Genomic DNA, 20,221 nt, shown 5'->3' with positions numbered 1-20,221 from the left:
CATTTACACCATGCAGGTTTAACTTAATGCTCAATACTTTCACAATCCTTCATCACTTGAATTAAGATGATCACATTTGAACACATCTACTACAAAATCAGACTTTATACTGCCTTTTACTTTGAGATTGATCTGAAGTTTAATGCAGATTTAAAATCAAAATAAATAGTTTACTGATACTGTTTTTGAAACCAAATCTTTGCATAACTACAGGAAACAATGGATCTAACAATGGTTTGGGGAAAAATAGTTAATATAAAAATAAAAGCATATACACAACTCAAATACAGTTATCTAATAAGCATGTGTCCTATTTTGTGTACTAAAGTCCTGAAACATTGGTGTCTTTTTGAAACTGACATCTCTTTGTATATGATATGATGATATAAATAAGTAAAATGGTCATGATGTGACTCAGAGCAGTCCTAGAGATCATGTTTATGTGTTCATGTACTCGGCAGAGGCTGAAAACACTGTGAGCTTCAGTAGGCCTATGTGTAATAAAAGAAACCGAATGTCTGCACAATTAATTTCCATGAGGGACGGACTGGGGGAAAAAAAATTAGGCTGGGAAATCTTACACTCATACACCCAAAACACATTCTGAAACCCAATTTTGTGTATGGACCTGACATGAAAAAGATTTAAATCCTTAGGTTGGGGGACATGCAACATAATTAAGAGTTCTATCCTGAACTGCACCTTCACTTCCATTGTCCGTCTCTCTCATGACTTTAATACTGAAGATTTGTATTTTACTTTTACCATGTTTTGTAAGAGCATTTTAGTTTTTTGGCACATTAAGTAACAATTGTACTTTGGCAAATTAATTAACATTTTTACTACAAATTCCATGGTTAAACAACGGTTAGTGCCATACCAAAGACTACATTAATTTTCCTAAGGGTTGTGTTTTTGTCTGTACTAGCTCCCCCTAAACCTATGATAAAACATGTTTATGTGTCTGCTAAATTACTACTGTAACATTACGACAGATTATAATGTCGTTTTTACAGTATTTTGAGTGAGTGTGAACAATGTGCTGCTGCTGCTTGACTACGTAAACAAAGACAAACTACAATAGCATCTTTACAGCTGAAACCGACTCTCCCGATGGCCAGCCGGCCAGCGCCCGATTTCCACACACAGAATGTGCAGGATTTACAGATGCGGTTTAATATTCATAGACACTAGTCCATATTGCGTTTTGATTCACGTGTACTGACCTACTTTTGATTTATTCATCCAAAATGTGGCATATTCCGTCCGCATTAGGATGAATTCCATTTTCGTGACTGGATTCTACGAAGCAGACTGTGTTTTTCAGACTGTGGAGATTATAGCCTTTATGTCTTTTGGCAACTCGGGAAAGAAATAAGCTGTATGTGCATGTGTGTAAATATTTACATGTAATCCCCTTTGTAATCGTTAAAATTTTCATAAGTAACTAATTTAATTACTATTTTTTTCTTAGTAACTGATTACGGTTACATTTATTTTGTAATCAAATTACGTAACGCCGTTACATGTAACTAGTTACTCCCCAGCACTGTACATTCATCAGTTCTCCAAAATGGACAAAACATCCATTTCCTTTAATTCAAAACGTTCATAGCAAATTAACAACAATATATGTTAATGAAACTTTTGACAAATCTCTTTGTTTGCAAGCATCATAAGAGGTCTTGAAACATGAAACCCCAGTTGCTAAAACAAAAGTCCTATTTGAAATCTGACATTTATTTGTCGATGAGTTTTGCACATGTTCCTTGTCAACCCCTTTCAGTTCAGACAGATGTTTGTTATTAGACAAATCTGCATTATGTCCATGTAGCAGTAATTCATTAATCAGAGTCCCGTAACATGGATTATTACTTCAGCATATAGTGTTAACCCAGTGTGATATTTCATTTATTTAGACATTTGAGTCCAGTTCCCAAATATGATGGGTGCATGTGCACTGATGACTTCTTCCAGCCAGTGGGGCAGTGGGAACTCATGCAGTTTTTATAGATGAATAGACACAGTCTCATCCCTGGAGCTCAAGGAACAAGGTTTATCTTAAAAATTAAAAAAGTAGCCCATCTTCCAAAGTTCCACCAGGTCAAGAGTTAAACTCTGCAGAAAATGAGAGAAGTAATGTTAAGTTCTGAACAGACATGCTGATAAGATAAACGACAGATAAGCTGTTGTTTGAATATCTGTAAAGCTCAAAAACAACATTATAAATAAATAAAACATATTAAGTAATAAGTGATGTTGTCAAGTTTACCAAGTGAATAAAGTAAAACATTTCACAAATGAACATGCATCCCAGGATGATTGATTGCATTTTCTAAAATGGGAAGTTTGCAACTGAGGCATTGTCTAATTAAATATTCACAAATCTGCATCCATTTACAAAAAATAAATGCAACATGTTTACCCTTTTTGTTGATGCTTTGCAGAGGGATTTTGAATATACATTTTTATCACTTCATAATTTAGAAAATTCTGTAAAAAGTCTGTAAAAAATGAAGGAATGAAATATTCTATAAAGTCAGGCAAAAGGTACTGATGGTGTAGGAAAAAGAACAGCCTTTAAAGAGGTGTATATATTAAAATCTAGACTCAAACATATAACATGCAATGCAATTAGTCTATTTTGGATGTTTTCCTTCCACTGCTCTAAAAGAACAATTATAAAAATCCAAATAGTCCAAAATCTAATAATTGACAATTGCATAATATATATGTTTTTGCCTCTAATGTCTTGCCTTAATGTATAAAACCTAAAGCTATGTTCCAGCCTTTCAACTGTAATTGAGTTCAGATGAATATTTTAATTGAGTGAAGTGTGGTACCAAAGGGAGTGTCATTGTTCGTCGTTGCCAGCACTACTGGGAGGTCGACTGCGCATTTGACTCCTCAGCTGCTCGATAAGCTCAGGGTTCTGCTGCTGCATTTGCTGCGCCATCTGCTGACCACTGTCACGTGACAGAAAAACACTAGTTCAGCACCACTCCATATAACCAAGACCCTTCAGTTAGGAAGTAGAAATGGAAACCTATGAAAACCACAGGATGGTGATGTTAAAACTTACGCCTGTATGAGGCCGGAGATGTCATTGGCACCTGTACCTCCTGCTCCAGCTCCAGCTGCTGCTGCTGCTGCTGCTCCTGGAGAGGTGGCTCCTGCCACAGGACCGTAAGCCCCAGACATCATACCTGACATCCTACATGGGCACAGAAACAGCTGATATAAACTGCTGCTGATTGATTACACCAATTAAAGTCACAACATCAAGTTAGTAAAACTGTCCAGAAATCCTAAAGAAAAAAACAAGAGGGAACAGAGAGGTTCAATTGGTATTTCTTGATATAAAACCTTTGCAATTAAAATGTCTGTATGATTTTTTTCTTTTTTGAAAATTATGAATTGAAGTGTTGATGATTAAATACATATGGTATCAGTATCAGCCAGATACTGTGCTCCTGTACTTGAACTTGTGCTCATTAAAGTGCTCTGATACCACAAAGAGTGTGAACAGTGATGTGTCCAGACACAGAAACACAGAGTAGTATGGAGTTATTAGAGATTAAGGAAATCTATGAAGTGAATGTATTTAATTAATATAATATTAAACATTCATGCCTGTATAACTGATGTGTGTGAGCTGATAAGCAAAGCACGCTGAGTGGATTGAGCATGAGGCAGCACAGTTGCACAAGATTATTGAGTGAAAGTGAAACTAGCAGCGTGTGTGAAATGCACTAGGCTACACGGGGGTCTCTCTCATTTTGCACCACTACAAATGTGTGCATGTGTTGCGCATGTTTTGCTTGCTTGAGGTTAATTGCATTACATGAATAACTTTGGAATATAAGTCTCTGCAGGTTTCTGATGATAAAAACATGACATTTCATATATCAAACTACATATTTCTGTAGTTTTGATCGATTCCAATGGCTCGCTCACAAGTCCTTCATCGCTGCTACAAGATCACTTGCACCTTCTTGATGGTTCCACAACATTACTAGATTAGATCTTTCAAAACCATATGAAATCAACGTGACTATGTATAATGAGTATAATAGGTGTATATTAAATGCTGTGCTTAAGTTTTGTCTACTCACAGTTGTTGCACTTGTGGGTTGTTCATTAAATTAGATGCCTAAAGAGAGTGACAGTGAGTTAATGATGAGCATACATAAGCATTAACAATGAGCATTTAAGATATTTTTTTTTACTTACAATGTTCATGAAACCAGGGTTACTCAGCAAACCAGCCAGTTCAACTCCACCCAAACCCCCTGCCTAACAAAGATAAAAACAAGGACTTTAGCACAACTCTGTTTTCCACATAGAGACAAAACTGTCATAAGGGTGGTTCTGTGAACTCACGGGGCTGGGCTGCGCTTCCTTTATCTTCTGTTCGGCTATTTGGAGGTTGGCTTTGTAAGTGTCGTTGTCAGGGTCCAGCTCCATCGCTTTCTTGTAGTAGCTCACAGCCTCTGAGTGTTTGTTCAAACTTGCAAGAGCAAGCCTTGTTTTTAAGAAAAGCACAAATAAACCACATCTTCAAAATCCATTAATATCAGATTTTTTTTATTTAAAAAAAAAGGGTATCTGAAGTTTTTTTTTTTTTAATCAAATTTAAGCTTCAAGACGTGCACAAATCAAATACGGCGTGTCGGTGGAGAGTTAAAAATTACCCCATCCGTCCATATGCTTTACTGTAGTTTGGATCGATTCCAATGGCTCGTTCACAGTCTTGAACAGCTCCGGCATAGTTTCCCAGTTTGCTGTAGGCTGCAGCTCTAAAAACAATTTCAATAATAATAATACTTTACAAATATTTAAAACAATTCAGCAAGAAATAAAAGAAAACATTTAATAAAAATACTTTTTAAATCATTCTTGGTTAAGGCAAACACTGCAGCATTTTTTTTTTTTTTCTGATTTAATGAAAATCTGCAATTACCTGTTGCAATAGTAGACAGCATTTTGAGGATTAAGCTGGATTGCTTTAGAGTAGAACTCAACTGCTGCACTATAGTTCTCTACCTTCATCTGGTCATTGCCTGCAGGTACATATGTGCAACCCTTGAGTGAGAGGACCTTATGAAGCATCCTGAAATGGTAAAGATGTAATAGGGTCTTACCGTCTGTTTTAAGATGCTCTGCCTCTGCTAACTGCTCCTCTGAAGGTGAACCAATGGATGAATTGGTCTTATTTTGAGGTATCTGCTACATATAACAATGTCAACACTTTTCACATTCAACATATTCAACACTATGAATAAACATCTCAAAATGTCATAAACAGCTCATACCTGTTTAGCTGCAGAGGCAAATATCTCAGGCAGAGACGGACTGACTGCTAAACTCTGGTCCTCTACAGAGATGCCAAACGCTGTCTCCAGGCACTGGATGGCGACTGGATATAAGAGTACATTAGGAAATTAGGAATTACCCACCAATAGGATAACAGTGTCTGGCACTGATTTTAGCACTAATGTTTTACCTTCTAAGCTTTCTTGAGCATCTGATGACAGACTTCCAGAGGACAGCTGATCATGGAGAAACTGGATGATGGAGAATGCGAGACGCTTTGTGTCTGCCATTCTGTTTTGAGGCTTAAACCTCACCAAATTTATATGTGAAGGAAACCTACGAGACAGGGACAAGTCTTATTATTACCAACTACAAAATTATAGAAACAGAACAGTAAGCATAGTATGATAGTGGATTGTAAATCAGAGATATAACAGTTTAGCATTGATAATAGCGATTTTGAGCAAATTCCGAATGTTAGAATGTATTTATTCCAGTTTATACTGCTCTGGATTTAACACTAAGCGTCCACAGTAACTCAGTACACATGATTTAAACGCGAGATAGATTCCGACGTAAGATTGCAACAAATTAACAACCTTCAATTACGTAACCATCGCTGAGAACGTGTTAACACGTGAATATGTTCATGGAGTCAAAACAAAGTTATTATGAGAGATGGAACATTCTAGCACAGACTAGGTTTTAGCTCATGCTAACAGTTTCCAGTGGTTTGCAACGTGAGTGGTAATTCTATTAGCATTAGCTTCAGTTCGCTCATGTGATTTACCATAAATCCAAAAGTAGATTTGAGGAGGATTGAAAATTAGCTAGCCATCACTCAACGATTTACTCTCAAATAATTCAGGATGTCATTTGGTTCTACATAATCTAAAATTTGGGTTTAATACACACTCACCAGTAGTCCCCTCTGTGTTCTCTCTAGCCAGTAGAGTGTGACGAATGACGATTCATGTGCGTGCGCGCGAGCACGGCTGCGGTAACGCGCGTGACGTCACATGTTGGGTTACCTCTCAAACTCATGCAAACTGACTGATGTGGGCAAATTTGCTTATGTACACTCTGACATTATGTAATGAAACATTATGTGACTAGCTGCGACCATACATAACTACAAGCAACAATAAAATAAAAAAAAGGATTCATTTATGCATGCTAAATTCATTTAATGAAAAAATCTGCATAAATGCAATTTAGTTGATAAATCTGAATGCCACTTTATGAATTGTACACAGTAGGCTATGTAATTAATTAAATTATTCAAATAATTGTATCCAATTAGTTAAAGGAATGCAACAATAGGCCGTGATGAATAATGAATATTGGTGTGGATTGGTTATGGACGCTATTCTAGACTGATCTGGTGACTCTCAATATGAGCAAGACGGATTGAGATCCATCAATGCTGGACTTTTTTTTTTTATTATTCATTTAATTTGTGTGACTGTCTACAACCAAGAAATGACAACACATCTGTTACTGATGCATCTCCATCCATCACTAGCTGGATGACTTAAGTCTCCAAAAATGAGTGCATGTGATGCTGCTTAAAGACGTGTAATCTTTTATCAGGTAGTGGCATTATAATAATTTATCGTGTCAACTTCTTAGCTCATGCAGATTGCTCAAGAGTGAATGAGATTGATAATAGGTATTCCTATCTTTCACTAGCTGATGAGTCAATGTTTAAATAATCACTTTAATAATGTTGTTTACTGGCTGCACAATATGCTTGTCTATTGTTCAGGATCCTCGTCTCAGTCCTCAGGCTGCAGTTTAGAGGAGCATCTCAGCAACAACCAGCATCAGCTTTCATACCCTCTTGCTGTTGGATGTCAGAAAAGCATGACTGACAGCTTCTACATCAACACGGAATAAGCATCTTGTCTCATGCCAGGCAAACTGCTCCTTTTGGGGCATTTGTATTTTTCAGTGCACATTTTGAGGTTAATTAGGGGCCAAGCCCGAAGGTATTGTATTTTTATGTTTTATTATTTGTCTTATGATGGTGCACTTGTGAACTTTTACAAATCCCTGCAGTCAACAGTGTACAATACAACAGTAATGTGGGAAAAATGAAGGAATCACCCAGAATCACACACTGCTTAACTAGACAATAACCTTATCTTAATGTCTGAGCATTATGATGTTGAGACAATGCTGACCTGCATTTATAAATCACTCCTCCATAAACACTAACATACCGTAGGCTTACAATATGCACCAAGCACCAACCTTTATCAGTTTATGAAGGTAACACTAGAGGGCAGCAGAGCTTTATCTCTCATCAGAAATATACTGCATAAATTTAACTTATTTTATTGGATATGCTTATGTATGCTATTTGTTTAGTGATAGTGAAATATTTGTATATAATAATTTTACTTATATTACAATAATATATTGTCTAGCAGTTTTATATTTATAATGGCAAAATATGTTGTTTTGAAAGCAATTTAGTGGTCTTTCAGTCATTTGTCACACTGTTGATTCTTTAAACTGAAATACCTGATAACACTGATTACTGTCATCTGAGAAACTCTTTATTGTCATTATTACCATAATGATCGTCAAAATGTTAATAGTCAATCAGCTAGAGGTGGGAAGTAACTAATTACAAATAGTTTCTTTACAGTACTGTGCAGTGGAACTCACTGATGTCTTCACAGACATTTTCAACATCTCACTAAGTCAGGTTGTTGTTCCCACATGCTTCAAAGCTACCACCATCATTAAAGTCCCGAAGAAGACGTCTCTGTCCTGCTTCAGTGACTACCGTCCAGTTACAGTTACCCCTATTCTCATGAAGTGCTTTGAACGGATAGTCATGCACCACATCAAGCCTGCCCTCCCCTCCTCCATGGACCCCTTCCAGTTTGCATACCAATCCAACCGCTCGACTGATGATGCCATCGCCCCTACCCTCCACTTAGCACTCACACATGTAGAGAAAAAAGACTCGTACATCAAAATGCTGTTCATAGATAGCAGTTCAGCATTCAACACAATCATCCCTCAACAGCTCATTCACAAACTGATCAAGCTGGGGCTCAACAGTTTAATGTGCAACTGGCTGTTGGACTTTCTGACTGGAAGACCTCAGGAAGCGTGAGTTGACAGTAACACATCCAGCACCATCACACTGAACACTGGGGCCCCCCAAGGATGTGTGCTGAACCACCTCCTCTTCACTCTGCTTACCCGCTACTGCACACCTGCACACAACTCCAACCTCTTTATTAAGTTTGCAGATGACACGACTGTAGTGGGTCTCATTAGCATCAGAGATGAGACCATCTACGGGAGCAGGGTGAAACGCCTGGCCAGGGGGTGCAGTGACAACAGTCTCACTCAACGTGGAGAAGATGAAGGAGATTGGTGTTGACTTCAGGAGAGTGCACACTCAGCATGCTCTTCTGACCATCAACGGTGCGACTGGAGAGAGTGAGCAGCACCAAGTTCCTGGGTGTGAACATCAGCGAGGTCCTCTCCTGGACCAAGAACACCGCAGCACTGGCCAAGAAAGCACAGCAGTGTCTCTTTTTCCCCCGCAAACTGAGAAGAGCCAGAGCCCCACCCCCCATCGTGTGCACCTTCTACAGAGGAACCATCGAGGGCATCCTGACTAGCTCCATCATTGTGTGGTATGGCACTTGCAACGTGTCCTGCTTGAAGACTAGTGAGAGCAGCTGAGAAGATTGTTGTTGTCTCTCTCCCCTCCCTCTAGGACATTTATGGAACACGTCTCACCCGCAAAGCCCTCTGCATCGCAGGTGATCCCACTCACCCGTCACACAGCTTCTACAGTCTGCTGCCATCAGGGAGGAGACTGCATCACTGAACTCTGAACCTCAGCCCCCCTCTTTTTTTGTAGTTTGTTTAAAAAAAAAGTGACAGAGGCACCAATGGAAACGAGCGAACTGTAATTTGACGGGCACTTTTCAAACTCTTCACTTCAAACTCCTGGGGTGGAACTCTGCTCTTCAGCCAATAACAGACAGGTCTGACTCGGGTGCATAACCAATCAAAACGTCCAGGTCAGCCGTTGGGGGCGGATGGGGGGGGGGGCATTCAAACCGCGCCTTGCTTTGACCGTCAATCACAGACGTTGTACAGGTGCATCTAAATAAATTGGAATGTTGTGGAAAAGTTCATTTATTTCAGTAATTCAATTCAAATTGTGAAACTCTTGCATTAAATACATTAAGTAGTAGTAGTTTAAGTTTTCGGTTCTTTTAATTGTGAGAATTCACTATCTCAACAAATTAGAATACTTCATAAGACCAATAATACAAATAAAAAAACATTCTGAAACATTCTGGCCCTTCTGGAAAATATGTTCATTTACTGTACATGTTCTCAATACTTGGCAGGGGCTCCTTTTGCTTTAATTACTGCTTCAATTCGGCGTGCCATGGAGGTGATCAATTTGTGGCGCTGCTGAAGTGGTATGGAGGCTCAGGTTTCTTTGACAGTGGCCTTCAGCTCATCTACATTGTTTGGTCTCTTATTTCTCATCTTCCTCTTGACAATAGCCCGCAGATTCTCTATGGGGTTCAGGTCTGATGAGTTTGTTGGCCAGTCAAGCACACCGACAGCATGGTCATGGTCATGGCCTCTGATGTTGTCTTTGGTTTAGGAGTGCATTAACAAGAGGAATACGACAACTGTAGCCAAATTATTTGACACGTCTGTATGCCTTGATACCAGCCTCAGTCCATTCCTTGTGAAGTTCACTTAAATTCTTGAATTGATTTTGCTTGACAATCCTCATAAGGCTGCTGTTCTCTTGGTTGGTTTTGCATCTTTTTCTTCCACACTTTTTCATTCCACTCAATTCTCTGATAACATGCTTGGATACAGCACTCTGTGAACAGCCAGCTTCTTTGGCAATGAATGTTTGTGGCACACTGCTCCAGGTGTGTGTTCACTTCTCACTGTGTGTGTGCACTTGGATTAGTTAAATGCAGAGCACCAATTCTGAGTATGGGTTACAATACTTGGCAAATGTCATGACTTTCATTTTCAGTATAAGTAGACAGAAAACTTGGTTGATAGAAGGACACAGTTATTGCATGGATGGAGCAAGAACAATGTAGATGTCTAAAATTCATGCACATAGTACAGTTGAATGCCTGTTGTAGTACAGTTGAACTAAATGTACGAAACTAAAATATTACAAAGCAAACATTAACAACAACACTGAAATAAGAGCGCATGCATTTTATGTACATCTGAACCATAATTTATCTGTCAGTCAGATGCGTATAAAATAATCTACGTATGACCGACAATAATCCAAATCAAGATGATAGGGACATTACAGAGGACTAAATACTCTTGTGCAGTGCATGCTTCATTCATACTTGAAGCTCTCGTGCAGAAAGTCCAAAACCACCCAGTAGAAGTAATATATAATAAATTATGACATGCAGGAAATCCCTAATATGGACAAAGGCATCCCACTGTTGCTGTAGCTAAAAAGGTAATTTCAGGTAGTTTCAAGGTAATAAATATAATAGGCCTATATGAATAATCCAGTGCTAATTGGCATAACATTTAATACATTTTAGAAGCTATTCTGCCTTATTATGTGTTTGTATAAACAATCCTAAAATTGTCATTAGAAAAAGAAAAAAAAAAAACGTAGAGAATACAACTTATTGGTTATCATCCAGCAGTATATTCGATTTATTATCCAAATAAAATACATAAGAAAAAATAAAGCCTATCAATCAGACAAGTGTTTTGTTTTTTTGTTTTACATTCTTTCTCCCATGTTAGTTAGAGTCAGAATAAATGTGAATGATATCTAAGATTTTTTATTCATTTATTATTATTATTATTATTATTATTATTATTATTATTATTATTATTATTATTATTATTATTATTATTATTATTATTATTAATAACGTTATTATTTACCTTCAAAATAAGAAATTGACAAGAATCAGAATCATAAAAATTCAAACAATGCCCAACCCATACACCATTTAATTAAATTTTCAGTTTTTACACATTTAAGTTTGCACTGATTTATGCGCTTTATTTTCTTCTAAAGCCTCACTTAACTAAACCCTTCTTAAAATCAACCAGAATCTTATATGTAAATGTACTTTTCAAAATTAGTTATAAAAAAGTTGCTCCTGAGAACAGGGATAGGTAGTATGTTTGATTAACATAGCGTCAAACATGACAGTTGATGAGACTAATATCATGTTTTGCTCCAAAATCACTAAAATAGCATCAGTCTTGTTTGAAACAGTAAGCTTATGTGGTTTCATGTTGTTTCTTATCAGTGAAACAGAAAATATTCTTTATAATAATCTTTACAAGTACTGTCATTTACAGTAGCATTTTATTGCAATTGGGTGTTTATTGTCTTCTGTTTTATCAGTCAAAGCATCTCTATCTGCATGTTATGCAGCTGTAGTGATATCTGATGCATTTGTATGTATAAGGGATTTCCTGCTCTCACTTGTGAAACAGACATTACAGTCCATGAGTGTTAGGATTAGTGTTAACTCTGCTTCATAATGCTCTCATCATCTAATTTTGGGTAAAAATAAAAATAAAAATACTAAAGTGCTTTATAACACAGTAACTTGAGTAGTTTTCCAGCAAACAACTTTTTTACTCTTACTTGAGTCATATTATTTTTCAGTACTTTTACTTGTACTCAAGAAAATTATCCCTTAAGTAGCAATACTTTTACTTAAGTACAATTTCTTAGTACTCTTTCCACCACTACAATCAGCATGCTCTGTAATGAGGGACACATGAATTCAGGCTAGAATTTTCATGAATATCCCATTTTATAATTAAATTAAAGACAAAGCAGCCACCCTGCTATTTGCCTCTGCCAAGCAATTTTTTTTTGTCAAAATTAAGAGAATAATATTAAGAAAGCCTGAGCCTGTTACACATCAGTCTGTAATTAAAGCATTGCAACTAAGTCCTGATCATTTAAATATTTTAGTTTAAGTATAAACATTAACAACTCTATCTCTGTGTTCTTACACTACACATTGTGAGTCTCCTCATTGCTCAGTCATATGCACCATTTTCTGATGGCAGGAGTGTTTGTTTTGTTACTGCTTGCTCTCTGAGAAAGCTCAGAGTACTTAAAAAGGTAAAAAGCTTCTTGCCATTCATCAGCCATATTAAGGCAAGAACCAAGCCACTGTGTCCCACACAATGTTAGTGGTGTACTTCTGTATAGAAGAGCTCCTGTCTCAAATTCGAACTGAAGAGTCAGTTTGAACCGAAAGTCAGTTAACATCTTGTGAAATGAAAAGCTGAGTGTTTGTAACAAAATAGCATTAAGATGTTTTAATTTAGGTCTTACATTTTAGCTGAATGAATGAATCGTTTTGTTGAGAGAATGATTGATTCAATGATGCATATAAGAAAAACTGTACTTGCATAACTCATATTTAAAATGTGCTTTACTACTTTTTAAATGTTGCACTCTTGCAACCATGTGCAATCTATGTCGATATAAACACTATGAACATTACCATAGGCCTAATTGTAACTTTAGAAAGTATTGCAGGCTATGCTATACAGCTTCCAGACACATTACTGTAGAAGGGTCCACAGAACCTGCCATGAAACAACAGCAGCTGCTGCATGGTTTTTAAGTTGTCTCATAAAAAAGATTCACTAGGCTCATAAACAGTGCTGGACCAGTCTGGTGCCGTCCCTGATCATTCTGACAGCCTTATCTCTTGATTCCCCTCTGTGATGGAATCCAGTCTTTTGTGGGAGGTGTGAATATTCCTTGAGACGTTTATCACCCACATAGAGCTCACACAGAGATCATAACGATAACAAAGTGCATTTCTCAAGAACTCGCAGCTGATAACCATTCTACGGCCTTGACAAGAGGCATGCTTCCTGCTAATTTCTTGTGAGAGTTTTACAGACTAAGTTTGTTACAACGAGATATCCTCTGTCTAGTAGCCAAGATTCATTGTTCCTGGTTATGGTTGCCTGTCAGGATTAAAAAAATCCCTCTGGTAGCACACTTTCCATATCCTAAACCATGCTTTAATTGTGATATCTCAGTCTCCAAAAATCAGCAGGTAAACAATCCCAAACCTTCAGCTTCATCAGTAAAAAATACATAGCCTAAATCAAGTGCACTGCGGGGGAATGAAAAAGAAATCAAAATGCAGTCAATAATAAATAAATCAAAATTTTAAATGCTGACAGGGTCAGATTTATGCATGTGCATTCTAGGCATGTGTCTATTCTCGCTCGTCCAGGGGGGATACACAATAAAGATATATATATATATATATATATATATATATATATATATATATATATATATATAATATAAAATTATTATATGGGCTATAAACAGTTTCTACTGACCACTTTCATAAACTGCAACAAATCGTGGTCTTTTGAATTCATTTCATGCCCTTTGATATGATCTATCATAGTGTTTTAAAAAGCAGTCTGTTCCTAAAGGCATTATTAGTAATTTATAATTGTGACTAATGATTTGATTTTTGCCTCAAATTAAGATTGACTGCATTTAACAGAACAGTAAAAATGCTTATTTTCTAAATCAGAATTAATTACATTACAAACAAAGTTTCAAAAGGCTGTAATAAGCTTATAAAAGGCATATTCAAAGAGTTGTGTGAGTCTCATCTTCAATAAACAGACAACACAAATGAGTTTTACTGAGTCAGTCAGTTGCTTGTGTAGTTCAGTAAATATATATACCATACCAGAAGGTATTAAAATACCTTATACCAGCTCTCTTGTACCTCATCAACCTTTTTTGGAAAAAATAAATAATATTGCTTTATTTGAGATGAAGAACTTTAACCTGAATCCACAGAGGAAGCAGCTAAAAGCATTGAAAGCCTGACGATGGAGCAGGCTGCACTTCTGATGCACTGCTTTGTAGTGTTTAAAGATGGAATTATTATTGTTCAAAGTCCCATCATGCACAAATGGAGGTGAACACCATTAAGATTCCATTTAACAATGATCAAAGCCATGTTGACCTCACTCTTATTTTATAGCAGGCTTTTATTAATGAAGTATTATTGACATACTCTGAGTGGCACTTGGTTAAACAGGTCAGACTCTCTTATGCTTTTGTTCTGTTCTTAAGCATGAAACAGAAATTGTGATTGTCTGTTATTCCCTACTGTAAGTGAAATTGCATTTTTTATGAGAAAAAAAAAACAAAAAAAAATTGTAGGACGGGAATTAATTAGATTGTTGTTGTTTGCTATAATTGCTAATTACTGCGATCTTGTGTGACTGACAGGTCCCTGAAGGAGAGGAATTATCGTTCAGTCAATTTCTGTCAACTTTAAATTCATGGTGACTTTAAATGCTTTATTTGAGGGGTTTGAAGGAAGTACATTAGTATTGTAGGCAAAAGCACTGACTTCTCTGACATTCTTTGAGGATAATAGTTTCTCAGAGAACACCCAAGCAGAAAGATCTTCAGGTCATTAATGGTGGGGAAACAAAGGGTCTTCTCAGCTTTAGATGAGGTCTGCTCAGTGGGACAGTGAACTGTCACTATTGGCAAGTACAGCTCTCCAGCTGTTTTCACAGAGCATCATCTGAGACTGAACGCTCTGCCAAATGCAGGGAGGTCACAGCAGAGTTCAAGGCCATTTTAAAAATATCGTTTGCAGACAGCTTTGCTCTTAAGATGATAATGATGATAAAAGCTATGTTAATGGGAGGGATGGTTTCAAAACCCTTGGTGCATATCTCACCCTGCAGTGTTTGTGTTACAGACATGGATATTACTGCAAATCATTCAGCTTGTAGAAGAGAACTTTTATGTAAAAACACTGAAACGTTTAGGGTCTAAAATGTGTAAAAACCCTTAGACTTATATTGAAGTACAGATCTGACGGGAGTTGTTTTTACATTGACTGGAATATCAAAGAAACATATAGATATGTATTTTATATTTTCTCACAGATAAAATTGTTGGCACCAGATTCAAAAGCTATTTCCTTCAAATAAATAAAATACAATAATATAGTTCTTTATACTTTATACTCACTGCAAAAAAAATTATATATATTTATATATATATATATATATATATATATATATATATATATATATATATATATATATATATATATATATATATATATTGTGAGCGGTGTCCTGGGCACCTATCAGCGTCGCCCTGGCAACGAGGGAGATTCACCTGCACGCAATCACAGCGGGCTGATCGGTCCCAGCTGAAGCGGATGAGGAGAGGAGTATAAACGCTGCGGCTGAAGGTGACACAAGGAAGAGAGGATCTTCAGATGACTGAAACTAACGTTGTGTCTCTTGTCCCTCTAGAAAGCTGCGGATCGACCTGCCCGCCACCCGAGCACCGGACACCAAGTTCCCTTGCACTCAGCCGGCCGGCAAACAGGATCACGTGGCACCGAGGACGAGCACTGGACACTACAGGATTCAGCACTACACAGAGCACCGTTCAATAAATACACCCTCCAGGGCTTCACTTTGCACTAAACCCTGTCGTGTGATTCTTCAGCCCGTTACACTGGTGGAGATGGCAGCTTACTGAAGAATCACCGACTCACCAAGTTGTTTTTTTTTCCCCTCTGCTTCCTCGTCAGGCGGTGACTCCCTCCCCAGCTATGGAAGAGCTTCTCAAGCACCTGACGGAAATAAACCTTCGCCAGCAGCAGATCGTCGAGCACCGTGCCCAAGCTGCCGAACTCAACCGCCTCGCCCATCACTGGTTGCTCGCCGGGAGCCCCGGCACCGCCCAAGTGGCCGAACGTGTCGTCGTGGACCGGTATTTGTGCGCCCTGCCACGGCCCCTTCGACAGGCGGCCGCAATGAGGAATCCACGCACCGTGGGAGAGCTCGTCGAGGCCGTGGAGCTAGCAGAGAAGACGATGCGACGAGAGGCTGGGGAGTGAGCACCGCCATTTCCCCGGAGGGTGTACCAGGAGCGACGCACGCCAGAGGGCACCCAGTGCACAGTCAGCAGGTCGGCGGTTCCCGGCATGCAGGATGAGCCGATGCCCACGGAGCCACCTCCCTCTCCCAATCGAGCCTTGCTGGCAAGCTGTGCAGTCCATCTGGAGCCACCGCGAGGAGCACCCCAGACCGAGGTTACCATTAACGGCCGACCGTATACAGCCCTGTTGGACTCTGGAAGTGCGGTGAGCCTGGTCCAGTCCTCCCTGTTTCCCCCACAGACGGGAACCAAAACGCGTCTCTCCATTACCTGAGTCCATGGGGACACCCAGAACGTGCCCACCCTGCGAGTAACACTCTCCACGAGGGCTGGCACCTGGCCATTGGAAGTGGGCGTAGTCAGGGACCTGCCCGTGCTGTTGGGGAGAGACTGGCCAGGCTTCGACCAACTGCTCACCCAAGTCACCCGGCCTGCCAGCCCTGCCGGGAACCGCCAGAAGAGGAAGAACAGAAGAACAACAGCCGGGGTCCCCGACAGCACCCTGTCCTCCTGGCTTCGGACAGCGCCCGAGGTGGTGAGTCCCCCCCCCCCCCAAAGTGCTAACCTTTTCTATGATGTGTTCCAGCAGGTACGGGGTGGGGGAAGTTTTATGAAGGAGCAGCTCGGGGACGACCGGCTGAAGCACTGCTGGAAGCAGGTGAGAGTGGTTGAGGGAAAAGAGGTCCAACCACCACCACACCCAACCCCACACTTCGTGGTTCAGAACGGCCTGCTGTACTGTGTCGCACAGCGGAGAGGGGAGGAGGTCAAGCTGTTGGTAGTCCCACGCACGAAGACACAGACGATCATCGAGCTCGCCCATTCCCATCCTATGGCGGGCCACCTGGGGGCGCAAAACACCACTCACCGAGTCCGGGACCGGTTCCATTGGCCCGGCATGGAGGCGGAGATCAAGCGGTTTGTCAGGCGTGGCCGGACTGTCAACGGACGTCCCCCCAAACTCCTCCCCCAGCTCCGCTAATCCCGCTGCCCATCATTGAGGTGCCCTTTGAGCGGATAGGAATGGACCTCGTAGGGCCGCTGCCGAAGTCCGCCCGGGGACACAAACACATCCTCGTCATCGTGAATTATGCGACCCGGTACCCCGAAGCCATTCCACTGCGCAAAGCCACGTCCAAGGCCATCGCCCAGGAGCTCTTCCTGCTGTGCAGCCGGGTCGGCATACCCCGGGAGATACTGACCGACCAGGGCACCCCCTTCATGTCTCGGATGATGGCTGACCTCTGCCACCTCCTAAAGGTCAAGCAGCTTCGGACCACCGTGTACCACCCACAGACCGATGGGCTGGTCGAGAGGTTCAACAAAACCTTGAAACAGATGCTCCGCCGCGTGGCTGCGGACGACCGACGGGATTGGGATCAAATGCTGCCGTACGTCCTCTTCGGCATCCGGGAAGTCCCCCAGGCCTCCACTGGATTCACACCCTTCGAGCTCCTGTTTGGGCGGCAGCCCCGTGGCCTGCTCGATGTCGCCCCTAGAGGCCTGGGAGCAGCAGCCGACCGCCCATCGAACCACGATCGAGCACGTGAGGGAGATGAGGGAGAGGATCAACCGCGTCATGCCCGTGTCCGGGAGCACCTGGCGGCCGCCCAGGAAGCTCAACGTCGACGATACGACCAGGCGGCCCAACCACGGGAATTCCAGCCAGGGGATTACGTTCTAGTCCTCGTCCCCACAGCGGCATGTAAATTCCTCGCCAAGTGGCAAGGCCCGTACATCGTCGCGGAGAAGGTGGGGCCCGTGACTTACAGAGTACGCCAGCCGGGGCGCCGGAAGGAAAGCCAACTGTACCACATCAATCTCCTGAAGTGCTGGGAGGGGACGAGGACTCAGCTTGCGGCCCTAGCCGCCTCCTCACCCGTGGTTGTTGACGTCAGCCCCCACCTGTCGGCCGCCCAGAAGACAGAGCTTCAACATTTGGTCGGTCAGTTCTCCGATGTGTTCTCCCCACGGCCCGGGCCTGTAACGACTTCCGCCGCCTAAACGAGGTCTCCGAGTTCGACGGATACCCGATGCCCCGTGTGGATGAGCTGCTGGAGCGGCTGGGGAGAGCCCGGTTCATATCCACGCTCGACCTCACCAAGGGCTATTGGCAGGTACCGTTAACAGAGACCGCCAAACCAAAGACCGCCTTCTCCACCCCTACTGGCCACTGGCAGTACCGGGTTCTCCCCTTCGGGCTGCACGGGGCTCCGGCTACCTTCCAGAGGATGATGGACATTGTGCTGAGACCCCATCAAGCCTACGCCGCAGCCTACATTGACGATGTCGTCATCCACTCGGAGACCTGGGAGGACCATCTGGAGCGGCTCCGGGGTGAGAGTGGTTGAGGGAAAAGAGGTCCAACCACCACCACACCCAACCCCACACTTCGTGGTTCAGAACGGCCTGCTGTACTGTGTCGCACAGCGGAGAGGGGAGGAGGTCAAGCTGTTGGTAGTCCCACGCACGAAGACACAGACGATCATCGATCATTGCACCCATGTGCAAGACGGTGAGGAGCACCCGGTGGTCTACATCAGCCGAAAGCTGTCCACCACCGAGCAACGATACGCGGCAGTGGAGAAGGAGGTGCTGGCCGTCAAGTGGGCAGTCCTGGAGCTGAAATATTACCTACTGGGATGGAAATTCACCCTCTTCACCGATCATGCCCCGTTACAGTGGATGGCCCGGGCTAAGGACACCAATGCCCGGGTGACGCGGTGGTTCCTAGCGCTCCAGGACTTCCACTTTGACGTGCGACATCGAGCTGGAACCGCCAACGCCAATGCGGATGGACTCTCCCGCCTGTGGACAGCTTTCGCAGGTCTGTCAGGTACTCTTCCTCCCCCAGCCCCCACCTCCCCCCTCGCCCGAGGAACCAGAGCGACGCTTTGGGGGGGGAGGGGGGGTGTGAGCCGTGTCCTGGGCACCTATCAGCGTCGCCCTGGCAATGAGGGAGATTCATCTGCACGCAATCACAGCGGGCTGATCGGTCCCAGCTGAAGCGGATGAGGAGAGGAGTATAAACGCTGTGGCTGAAGGTGACACAAGGAAGAGAGGATCTTCAGATGACTGAAACTAACGTTGTGTCTCTTGTCCCTCTAGAAAGCTGCGGATCGACCTGCCCGCCACCCGAGCACCGGACACCAAGTTCCCTTGCACTCAGCCGGCCGGCAAACAGGATCACGTGGCACCGAGGACGAGCACTGGACACTACAGGATTCAGCACTACACAGAGCACCGTTCAATAAATACACCCTCCGGGGCTTCACTTTGCACTAAACCCTGTCGTGTGATTCAAAGCTGATTAAAAAAAAACACTTTTATTTAGCAAGGATGCTTTTAATTGATAATTGTGATAAAGACATTTATAATGTCTTTTTGAGCAGCAAATCAGAATATTAGAATGATTTCTGAAGGATCATGTGACACAAGTCTGGAGTAATGATGCTGAAAATTCAGCTTTGAAATCACAGGAATAAATTACATTTTAAATTATATTGAAACAGAAAGCAGTTATTTTAAATAGAAATATATTTCACAGTATTACTGCTTTTGCTGTATTTTGAATCAAATAAATGCATGCTCGATGAGCAGAAGATAATTCTTTAATAAAAAAAAACATTACAAATTTTACTGTACAAAAACTTTTGACTGGTAGTGTATGCTTCATGAGAAAATACTATTTCAGTCTTTTTGCTTAAATTATTATAATTTTTTTTCTATTTCAGGAGTCTTGAACTTGGTAACCCCACCACCTGAAATCGAATTGGTCCAAAATATTGTTTCTAAAAAATTTACAATGAACATAGAAAATCTTATGATTTTTATTATTATTGAACTTGGTGCCAAAACTTGGCCAAGCAATAATGTATATGTGTGTGTGTGTGTGTG

At 41.3% G+C, this 20,221-nt stretch overlaps 1 protein-coding gene across 2 annotated transcripts; it reads right to left on the bottom strand.

Annotated features, from left to right (window-relative positions):
* Positions 1 to 1,560: 1,560 nt before the first annotated feature.
* On the bottom strand, positions 1,561 to 6,367 carry LOC128022488 (small glutamine-rich tetratricopeptide repeat-containing protein alpha-like). 2 transcript variants are annotated; one of them, XM_052610113.1, is made up of 12 exons: positions 6,236 to 6,367; positions 5,507 to 5,652; positions 5,316 to 5,419; positions 5,145 to 5,229; positions 4,964 to 5,063; positions 4,695 to 4,799; positions 4,384 to 4,525; positions 4,234 to 4,296; positions 4,116 to 4,153; positions 3,083 to 3,214; positions 2,844 to 2,966; positions 1,561 to 2,118 (listed from the first exon to the last, which is right to left on the bottom strand). In XM_052610113.1, the coding sequence occupies exons 2-11, from the start codon at positions 5,604 to 5,606 to the stop codon at positions 2,855 to 2,857; spliced, it is 981 nt and encodes a 326-aa protein (XP_052466073.1). In that variant the 5' UTR covers positions 5,607 to 5,652; positions 6,236 to 6,367; the 3' UTR covers positions 1,561 to 2,118; positions 2,844 to 2,854. The 2 variants fall into 2 exon arrangements, with proteins under 2 accessions (XP_052466073.1, XP_052466075.1); XM_052610115.1 differs by having other exon boundaries at positions 5,145 to 5,226; positions 6,236 to 6,353.
* Between the last annotated feature and the right edge of the window lie 13,854 nt (positions 6,368 to 20,221).

The sequence above is a fragment of the Carassius gibelio genome, chromosome A11 (genome assembly GCF_023724105.1).
Source record: "Carassius gibelio isolate Cgi1373 ecotype wild population from Czech Republic chromosome A11, carGib1.2-hapl.c, whole genome shotgun sequence".
NCBI lineage: Eukaryota > Metazoa > Chordata > Actinopteri > Cypriniformes > Cyprinidae > Carassius > Carassius gibelio.
This window is presented reverse-complemented; position numbering and strand designations above follow the sequence as displayed.

Excerpts from the sequence above, each read along its gene's own strand:
- LOC128022488 (XM_052610113.1), bottom strand. The coding sequence starts at position 5,606 with ATGGCAGACACAAAGCGTCTCGCATTCTCCATCATCCAGTTTCTCCAT. Across the intron at positions 4,297-4,383 it reads AGGAAGCGCAGCCCAGCCCC|GCAGGGGGTTTGGGTGGAGT; the intron begins GTGAGTTCACAG and ends TATCTTTGTTAG. Across the intron at positions 2,967-3,082 it reads ATCTCCGGCCTCATACAGGC|TGGTCAGCAGATGGCGCAGC; the intron begins GTAAGTTTTAAC and ends GTCACGTGACAG.